Raw genomic sequence first — 9710 nt, 5'->3', positions numbered from 1 at the left:
GGAGATGGAGGGGCAAAGGATAGAGGGAGGGAGGAAAGGGAAATGGAGGGATGGAAGAAAGGGGGAAGGAATTGATAGAGGGATGGAGATAGAAAGGAAAGGAGGGAGGGATGTGGGGTGAGAGATGGAAGGCCGGGACAATGGAAGGAGGGAAGGGGGGTGGTGCCGGTGCCATTCCCGGTGCCATTCCCCGTGCCATTCCCGGTGGCCCCAGACTGCCCCCCGGGCGAGGTATGGCTGGATCCCGGCCCCGCCTGCGAGCGCAGCTGCCAGGACCTTGCGGAGCCCCCCAGGACTTGCGGGGGGACCCCCGTGACCCTCGGATCCTCCGGGACCCCCCGCACCCTCKATACCTCCGGCGCCCCGGCGACCCCAGACACTCCCGCGACCCCCGACACTCCCGCGACCCCCGCGACCCTCGGGACCCCCGCGTCCCCKCCGCGCTGCGCCTGCGCCCCCGGCCGGTACCGGAACGGCTCCGGGCAGTGCGTGAGCGCGGAGGGCTGCGGGTGCCGGTACCGCGGGGCGCTGCGTGCGGTGAGCTGGGCGGGGGGCGCGGGGTGAGGGTCCCTGATCTCGTGTTTGGGGGTCCCTGACCTTGTTTGGGGGTCCCTGTTCCCCCCAGGCCGGCAGCGAGTGGCGGGAGCAGTGTGCGACCTGTCGCTGCTCCGAGGGACGCGTCACCTGTGCCACCTCCTGCCCCGCACTCACCTGCCCGGAGGTGGGGGGGCCCGGGGGCGGTCCGGGGGGAGGTGCGGGGGGTCCCTGCGGGCAGGGGCTGAGCCTGGGGGTCCCCGCAGGGCACGGAGCCGGTGCGGGAGCCCGGGAGCTGCTGCCCCGTGTGCCGGGACGAGTGGCCAGGTGAGACCCGGCACGGGGGGACCCTCAGGGGGGGCGGCCCCGGCAGCTCCCCCGCTCACGCCGGGCCCCCTCACCCTGCAGAGGAGCCCCCCGGGCCGTGCCGGCTCCTCACGGCGCTCCGGACCATCGCCAARGGCGCGTGTGTCCTGCGGGGCGTCCGTGTCACCTACTGCGCGGGGGGGTGCCGGTCCCGCACCGCCGTCAGCGCCCAGGTACGGGGGGGGCGAGGGGGCTGAGGGGGGTCCCCCGGTCCCCTGTGACCCCTCCGGTGTGTCCCCCCCACCAGGAGCCGTACGTGCGGTCGCTGTGCGAGTGCTGCAGTTACCGGCTGGACCCCGCCCGGCCCGTGCGCCCCCTGCTCCTGCCCTGCCCCCGCGGCCGCCCCCGGCCCGCGCTGCTGCCCCGCATCGCCGAGTGCCACTGCGAGCCCTGCCGAGGTGCGGAGGGGGCGAACCTGGGGGGTCCTGGCGGGAGAGAGGGGGTTCTGGGCGGGTACTGGGCGGGACACACAACCCCCGCACTGCTCAGAGCGCTGCCGGTTCGGGGGTTCTGGAAGGGGTCCCGGGGGGGCTTTGAGTGTCTGGGGGGGCTGCAGGGGGCTGGGGGAGCACGCCAGAACGCCCCGGGGGTGACTCCCCGAACCTCCTGTCCCGCAGGCGGGGACCTCACCCGGCGCTGAAGAGCCTCTCCGGAGACCCCCGCCCGCCTGTGTCGGCATCGAGGAGTTTATTACCAATAAAGGATCAATAATCGTTAAGGATCGATAATCGATAATTGATCAATAACCGATAACTCCCCTCGGGAAGCACTGGGGGAACCGGGGGACTCGGGGGGTCACTGGGAAACTGCGGGGGGAGCACTGGGACTCATTGGGGGCACCGGGAGAACTGAGGGTCTCCGGGACCGATGGCTGCAGTTCCCCCCGCCACCACACGAGGGCAGCCCACAGGGGCAGGCGAGTCTGAGCCCCTCCGGGAGGTGGGCACACGGCGAGGACACTGCGGGGGGACATTGGGGGGACATTGKGGGGACAYCTCGAGGGGACCCCGGSGCTGTTCCGGGCCCATCCCGGGGCCGATGGCGGCCACGTTCCCGCTCCCGCCCCGGAAAAGGCGCCGGCGCCGCGTGATGACTCAACGGAGCGGCCAATAGGGAGCGGCGGCGTCATTGCCGCGCGCCTCAGTGGCGGCCCGTGCGTGGGGCCGGGCCCGGAGAGGTCAGAGAGGGCCGGAATGGGATCGGGACCGGGAATGGGATCGGGACCGGGAATGGGATCGGGATCGGGAATGGGATCGGGATCGGGAATGGGATCGGGATCGGGAATGGGATCGGGACCGGGAATGGGAATGGGATCGGGACCGGGAATGGGATCGGGACCGGGAATGGGATCGGGACCGGGAATGGGATCGGGACCGGGAATGGGAATGGGATCGAGACCGGGAATGGGGTCGGGACGGGGAATGGGAATGGGATCGGGACCGGGAATGGGAATGGGATCGGGACCGGGAATGGGATCGGGACGGGGAATGGGAATGGGATCGGGACCGGGAATGGGAATGGGATCGGGACNGGGAATGGGAATGGGATCGGGACCGGGAATGGGAATGGGATCGGGACTGGGAATGGGATCGGGACTGGGAATGGGATCGGGATCGGGAATGGGATCGGGACCGGGAATGGGAACTGGAATGGGATCGGGACCGGGAATGGGAACTGGAATGGGATCGGGACCGGGAATGGGATCGGGATGGGGAATGGGATCGGGATCGGGAATGGGATCGGGATCGGGAATGGGAATGGGATCGGGACCGGGAATGGAAATGGGATCGGGACCGGGAATGGGACCTGGAATGGGATCGGGATCGGGAATGGGATCGGGACCAGGAATGGGATCGGGACCGGGACCGGGAATGGAAATGGGATCGGGACCGGGACCAGAACCAGAAGTGGGGAGGGCTCGGTCCGAGGAGCTGGGCATGGCCCGGGGAAAACCAGGCCCGAGGCATGGGGGGGCAATGGGACTGGGGATGGGGGGAAAGCTCGGAGAGGGCCAAGGCCCGGGATGGAGAAACGGAGCCGGACCCTGGTTGGGGGCTTTGGGGAGAGTCCCGGTGGTGGTCAGAACCCAGGGATGGAATGGCGGGAATGGGGCGAGGATGGAGAAGAAGGAATGGGGCGTGGGGCAGCGGTACCAGAACCGGGACAGAGTGAGCTCGGCCCGGGGACAATTCAGTACGTGGTGGGGGAATAAAGTGGGACCGGGACCGAGGTCTGGGAGGAAATATCTCGGTGAAGGGCTGTTCCAACATTGCCGTTCCCGCGCAGCGTTGCCGGGATGTGGCGCTGATCCCGGTGCCCCATGGCCGCGCACCTGGTTCGCCGCTGCTGCCGGCGGCTGCTGCTGCTGCCGGCCCCGAGCAGGGCTCCCCCGGGCCCCGCCCTGCGCACCTGCCCGCCCAGCTGGGCTGAGGGGCCACAGGCGCGGCCGCACGAAGACGGCGCGGAGCAGCAGCTCAGGGAGCTGATCCAGGGAGCGTCCAATGCCCAGGAGCTGCTGCAGGTGAGCGGAGGGCCGGCGCTGAACAGCAACCTGGCGGCACTGGCCATCGCCCGCCTCGCCCGCCTCACCTCCGAGCAGCGCCTGGACGCCAAGAGCATCCGCAGGGATCCGCGCTTCCAGCAGCTCCTGGACACCGTGGATGCGCAGGTGAGGGGGGATCGGGGCACTGGGGGGCTCCAGGTGTGCCTCACGCTGTAGCTGACTGTTCAGGACACACCTGCGAGGTGCTTTTTGGGGCAGGGTTGGAGGTACCTGGTTTACTCTGGTCTGTACCTGACCACTCAAGGCACATCTGTGGGACAGGGTGGCAGTGCCTGGGTCACTGCAGTGCAATCAGGGCACACTTAGGAGGTGGCACAGGCAGACAAACAGTGCCCCAAATCCTCACCTGCTGCCCCTGTCCCACATCTGTCTCACTCGTGTCCCTKTTCCCAGATTTCCCAGGTGTGGAACACGCCGCTGGTGCAGCTGCTGCGGAGCCTGCCGGTGCTGGGGCTGGAGCGGGGCGGGCGCCAGGCGCGCTCGGTGGAGCAGGAGGTGCTGTGGCGGCTGCGGCGCCTGCCCCTGCGGCAGCTGGTGCACCTGGCTGAGCACCTGGCGGGGCAGGGCCACGACAGCCTCCTGCTGCCCGAGGTGCTGCGCAAGCTGGAGCTGCGCTGGACTGAGCTGGACGGGACCCGCACTGTGGTGACGCTCATGGCCAAGGTGGGACACCTGTCCCCCACCCTCATGGAGCGCCTGGAGGACAAGGTGGGACCTGCATGCCTGGGCATGGTGCGGGCACAGGGCACATGTGACATGGTGTCACAGTGGGAGGGACCCAGGCCCTCAGCCTGGGCTGGGCAGAGACACGTGGGGATCGCAGTCCCTCCTGGGGTCACCTGTACCACCTGTCCCCTGTCCTCGCCCCCAGGCTCTGGAGCTGGCAGAGCCCCTGTTCCCTGTCTCACCTGTCCCCTGTCCCTGTCCCCAGGCCCTGGAGCTGGCAGAGCAGTTCGATGCCGATGAGCTGCGGCGGGTGGCGCTGGCACTGGCGCTGCAGCAGCGCCGCTGTGTGCCCCTGCTGCGGGCCCTGTCCTACCATCTGCTGCAGAAACCTGCGGAGCTGCCCCTGCCCGTGCTCACAGACCTGCTCTTTGCCTACAGTAAGTGCTGGGCTGCCTTTGTTCGGGGGGCACSTGGGCGGGATTGGGGACAAATCCACGGTTCAATGTCGCTGTCCTGGTGCTGGGAATTGCTGTGGCTGGCAGTGGGTATGGGGCCCAGGTGAGCTTTGCAGTCCCAAACCTTCCCATGGGTTGTTCTTGTTCAGCCAGCTGGGATGAGGGAATCGGGTGAGCCCCAGCAGTTCTTCCTTAGTGGGTTATCCCAGTCCTGGGGTTGGGAACAGGTGGGGGGAGCATTGTAGGTCACCTGTGCACTCCAAATATGAAACCCAGGTCATCTGGGAGGCTGTTCCAGCTGTCCTGTCACTCCAGGTGTACCAAGTCCCTCCCCAGCTCTTCTGGAGCCCYGTTAGGCACAGGATGACACCTTCCTGTCTCTAGCTGTCACCTGTGGTGTGGGGGACACAGGACAGAGGTGCTCAGAGCCCCCATGCCCTAAGCTGTCCCCCTTTGGCACAGGTAAGCTGAATTTCCAGCAGCCGCAGGTGCTGCACCGCCTGTCCCTGGAGCTGCAGCCTCACCTGRGCGCCCTGAGCCCGGCTCAGGTGTCACGCTGTGCCCGCTCCTTTGCCGGCCTGCGCTGGCTCAGCCAGCCCCTCGCTGAGGCCATCGCTCAGGTGAGGCCTGGGGGGACAAGGGGGGGCCTCACCTGTTTGTGGGGGGCAGGGGACACTCACCTGGCCAGGGGGGTATTGTCACCTTTTCCAGCAGGAACTGGGCAGAGTAGGTTCCCTCACCTGGGAGCAGGTGGCAGTAAGGGCCCCTCCCCTGCCCAGGCTCTGTCAGCATTTCCCAGTGGGAATTGGGGATCATTTTCTGCAGGATTTGGCTCGATACAGGGCCTCCAGCTCTGGGTGCTGGTGCCGTTCCATTCCCAGTTCTGTCCCATTTAATTCCCAGTTCATCTCCTTGCACTTCCCCATCCAGACTGGGATATTCCAGAGCTCCCCTTTGTACCTCGATAAGATCCCAGGGATCTATCAAGTGTGGTGTCTTACTTAGGACATCATCTCCGTTGATGCTTCCAACCTTTTCTTTGCTGCTCTTATCTCAGTTCCCTCCCAGTTCCTTCCCAGTTCATCTCCCTACTCTTTCCCATCCATACTGGGCTATTCCAGAGCTTCCCCTCGTACCTGGATAAAATCTCAGGATTYCCTCACTCTGATTTTCCCACCTGGCAGTTGTCCCTGGCTGATGTGTCCAACCTCTCCCTCCCATCCCTGTTCTGGACAGCCCCAAATTCCCGTTTTTCCTGCAGTATTCCCTGGATAACACGCAGAAGCTGTCCATCCCCCACCTGTGCGGGATCCTCGTGTCCTTCGCCCACCTCAACTTCCAGCCCAGCTCCAGCGAGGAATTCTTCTCAATGGTGACGTCCCTGGAATCTTGGAATTCCTGAGTGGGTGGGGAGGGACCTGAGAAACCCCCCACAGCCACAAATTCCTTCCCCAAATCCACCCAAATCCCCATTCTTCCATGTCCCGGTACTCCAGTTGTCCCAAATCCCTCCCAGCTCCTGCTTTCGGCACCGGGAGAGACCCCGAAACCCCCCCCAGGTGATCCCCCCAGCTGTGTCCTGTCCTGGCAGATTCCCATGGGAAAGGGAGTGTTGGATGGCTCGATCCTTGGAGCGAGGGGCCAGGGGATCACCTGAGAGGGACCCTCCAGCCTCCCCTGGGGACAGCRGGGACCATGTGGAGGCCTCTGCGGCCGATGGAGCTCAGCTCCATGTTTTGMTCATCCCAGATCCACGAGCGGCTGCAGGGGCAGGAGCAGCAGCTGGACACGCACCTGCTGACGGACGTGGTGTGGTCACTGTGCGTCCTGCAGCAGGCCCAGCCCCSACACCTGCGCCAGGTGCTGTCACCCGAGTTCCACACCCGCCTCCGAGGTGAGCCCCGGGCAGCGGGAGRGCCGAGCCCCGTGCTGGGATCGGGGATGGAATGGTGGAACGGGAGCTGCGGGAATACTGGGGGAGGTTACCTGCCCGACAGGTGCTGCAGCCCAGTCAAATTCGGTCCCTGTCCCCCCATGGCGGGGACCGGCCACCGGCTGCCACAGCAACCTCCGTGCCCACGTGCCCCGTGTCCCCTGCCGTGGGACCCGGGGGGTGAATCCCACTGGAGACATGGAATCTGGGAATGCCAAGGGCTGGAAGGGCTGCTCAGGTGCTGGAGTTCACATGTTCAGCGCACCTGGGGGCACAAACCGTGTCCCAGGTGTCACAGCAACACGGCTTGTAAACCCCTGGAGCTGGACAGCCTTTCCAGGAATATTCCCAAAATCCTACCTGAACATCCCCTGGCACCATCTAGGGCCATTCCTCCTGTCCCCTGGGTGTCACCTGAGTGTGTCACCACCTGTCTGCAGGTGACACCTCCCCGCGGGCACAGAGCTCGTGGCTGAAGCTGCTGCACATCAATGCCACGGCCTGCCTGGAGGCCCCGGGCTACGAGGGGCCCTTCCTGCCCCCTGAGGCACTTGGCGGGGACAGGGACAAGGAGAAGGACAAGGACAAGGCCACCCCTCTGCAGCGGGGACTGCGGGAGGCACTGCTGGGGGCACTGGGGGGCCAGAACGTCGCCCAGTTTGATGTGAGCACCGTGTATGGCTGGGACATYGGTGAGTGCCACCTGCTGCAACCTGCCCTCGCACCTGCCCAGGCGCCGCCCCCACCTCTTCCCTGTCACCCCCATTGCCTTCTCGTATCACTCCCAGYCCTGTCACCTTCACCTGTCACCCCCCAGCTGGATTGGTACTCAGGTACTCACAGCTGTGTCACCTTCCCYTGTCACCTTTCCTGGTCACCCTCCAGCCCTTGTCATGCCCCTGCCATTCCCCTGTCACCCCCCTGCAGCCCAGTCAAATTCGGTCCCTGTCCCCCAGTGTCRGGGACCGGCCATCGGCTGCCACAGCAACCTCCATGCTCCACGTGCCCCATGTCCCCTTCTGTGGGACCTGGGGAGATGGATCCCTGTGGACACATCCCCTGCCTAGGGTGGGGTCAGGGAGAGCCCGTTGGGTGGCTCTAAGTCCTCATGTCCCCTCTGTCCCCGCAGATGCTGAGGTGGTAATGGACAGTGACAACAAACCTCTGCCCGTGAGGGACTTCGCTGCCCCCCACTTGTCCCACTGCGAGGGGACAAAGCCACTGCCACCTGGGGCCAGGAGGTGTGTGGGGGTCCCCTGAGTGGAGGACAGGGAGGGAACAAAGCCACTGCCACCAGGGGCCAGAAGGGGGATGGGGTAACATGGGGGGACAGGGAGATGGTGAGGAGGAAGATGAGGGGTATGGGAGGGGAGGAAGATGGGAACAAGAGGGGATGAGGAGAGTGGGATATAAAGGGTCAGTGGGGAAGGGGGGAAGAGATGGCAGGAGGGTGACACGTAAAGAAACAGGAGGGGTCATGGGATAGGGACAGGAAGGGGACAAGAAGCGGATAGGATGGGAAGGAGGGTGGGAGGAGKGGCTGGGGCTGGGAGGCTCTGGGTGTTGCCCGTGCTCAGTCCCCTGTCCCCGTGTCCCCAGGGTGGCCGTGCTGCGCTGGGAGTTCCCGCAGTTCAGCTCGAGGGGCCGGGAGCTGCTGGGCCGGGGCTCCATGGCCCGCAGGCACCTGCGAGCGGCYGGCTTCCTGCTGGTGGAGGTGAGCGCCTGCCAGTGCCCAGGGGCACAGCAAACACGCCAGGGCCACCACTGAGCCCGCTCCCGAGTGACACATCCAGGCGGCACTTGAACTGTCCCAGCCCTTTCCAGGACAAATATTCCCAAAATCCCACCTGAACCTCCTTCTTGGGAGCAGAGCCCAATGTGGCCACCCTGGTGACACCAGCCAGGTGCCATTGTCCTCCCTGGCACACCTGGACACAGCTGGCTCTGTTGGGATGGAGGCACTGACACCTCTTGGGGGGCTGCCAGCTCCCCCCACCTCAGGGCTCAGCAGGGATGAGCCACCACGATCCCCCTGGGCCGCCTGCCAGGTGACGGGGGGGACGGGGTGACAAGGAGGTGACACAGACGAGCTGATCCCATGGGGTCATCCAAGATTAACCCCTAGGGATAATTATAGCCCAGGGGGGTGTGACAGCCACGTGTCACCCCCCGGGGTCACTGTTAGTCTCTGGTGTCACTGTCACACCTGGGTGGGGGTGGGACACYCCTGGGTGGGCACTGCGACCCCAGATTGGTGTTGAGACTCTCCCAGGTGGGTTCTGGGACACACGGGAGAGATGGGAGACCTTCCCAGGTGGGATTTGGGACCCTCCCAAGTGGGTGCTGTGGGACTGTTGAGGTCAGGACAGGAGGGGACACAGCTGGGACCCTCTGGGCMACTGTCACATCCCTGTCCCCCCACAGGTGCCCCACTACGAGTTCCTGGAGCTGAAGCTGGAGCGGCAGCGCGTAGCCTACCTGAAGGACAGGGTGGCCAAGGCCCTGGCCACTGACACGGCCACTGACACGGCCACCTAACCCATGTGGGTTTCTCACCTGACCCAGATGGCCATGGCCCCGTGCCAATGTGACCAGGTCACCACGCCGAGGTGGCCCAGTCGCTGAGCCCTGGTGGCCTCATCAGTACAGCAAGGTGGCCTTGTCAGCAGGCTGCTGTGCGCGGGTGGGCCGGTGACCACTGCAACGTCCCCATGTGTGGGGACCCCGTGTTCCTGTGGGGTTCCGGCATTACTGCTCTGTGTCACAAACAGCTGAAATAAATCCAAAACTGTACAGGGATGGTGGCTGGGGCATGGTGACATTGAGGATAAATGATGGTGGCTGGGGCATGGTGACATTGGGGATAAATGACACTGGGGACAGGTCATACTGGGGGCATGGGGAACAGATGACATGGGGATAAGTGGCATTGAGGGGGGACAGTTGCCATGAGTGCCAGGTGCAATTGGAGCTGGGTGACATCAGTGGCAGATGACATAAAGACCAGGTGATACCCAGGCTGGGTGTCAYAGGGGCTAGTTGGCATTTTGCCAGGTGACATTGGGTCTGAGTGACATTGGGGTGTGGTGACGCTGGGGCCAGGTGCCATCAGCTGCCATCAGGATTGGCAGTTGGCATCAGGGTTGAGTGACCTTGAGGCAGGATGATATTGGGGTCGGGTGACATTGGGGCC

General features: G+C 65.1%; 2 protein-coding genes and 2 non-coding genes across 6 annotated transcripts in view; all 4 read left to right on the top strand.

The window, feature by feature from the left end:
• The window catches only part of LOC130574633 (SCO-spondin-like), a 27044-nt gene extending 25416 nt beyond the window's left edge, over nt 1-1628 (top strand). The window contains 6 exon segments of the mRNA XM_057367968.1: nt 215-537; nt 626-861; nt 943-996; nt 1028-1073; nt 1148-1399; nt 1518-1628. Of these exon segments, the coding sequence (XP_057223951.1) occupies nt 215-537; nt 626-861; nt 943-996; nt 1028-1073; nt 1148-1399; nt 1518-1628 (1022 nt within the window).
• Nucleotides 1629-2020: 392 nt separating this feature from the next.
• Nucleotides 2021-9310, top strand: TBRG4 (transforming growth factor beta regulator 4). 3 transcript variants are annotated; one of them, XM_057367874.1, is made up of 10 exons: nt 3061-3568; nt 3857-4171; nt 4395-4566; nt 5047-5204; nt 5846-5956; nt 6334-6478; nt 6958-7209; nt 7647-7758; nt 8117-8231; nt 8942-9310. In XM_057367874.1, the coding sequence occupies exons 1-10, from the start codon at nt 3221-3223 to the stop codon at nt 9053-9055; spliced, it is 1842 nt and encodes a 613-aa protein (XP_057223857.1). In that variant the 5' UTR covers nt 3061-3220; the 3' UTR covers nt 9056-9310. The 3 variants fall into 3 exon arrangements, with proteins under 3 accessions (XP_057223855.1, XP_057223856.1, XP_057223857.1); XM_057367872.1 differs by lacking the exons at nt 7647-7758; nt 8117-8231; nt 8942-9310 and adding an exon at nt 2021-2077 and having other exon boundaries at nt 3187-3568; nt 6958-7640; XM_057367873.1 differs by lacking the exons at nt 7647-7758; nt 8117-8231; nt 8942-9310 and having other exon boundaries at nt 3036-3568; nt 6958-7640.
• LOC130574638 (small nucleolar RNA SNORA5) lies at nt 6586-6719 on the top strand. Its single transcript, XR_008965449.1, has one exon. It is a non-coding gene; the product is annotated as a small nucleolar RNA SNORA5 (small nucleolar RNA).
• On the top strand, nt 7440-7573 carry LOC130574639 (small nucleolar RNA SNORA5). The gene has a single exon (XR_008965450.1). It is a non-coding gene; the product is annotated as a small nucleolar RNA SNORA5 (small nucleolar RNA).
• Nucleotides 9311-9710: the final 400 nt, after the last annotated feature.

The sequence above is a fragment of the Malurus melanocephalus genome, unplaced genomic scaffold (assembly GCF_030028575.1).
Source record: "Malurus melanocephalus ecotype Western Australia unplaced genomic scaffold, MMel_1.1 scaffold_86, whole genome shotgun sequence".
NCBI classification, from domain to species: domain Eukaryota; kingdom Metazoa; phylum Chordata; class Aves; order Passeriformes; family Maluridae; genus Malurus; species Malurus melanocephalus.
The sequence above is the reverse complement of the archived record's forward strand: the minus strand, read 5'-3'. Positions and strand labels throughout refer to the sequence as shown.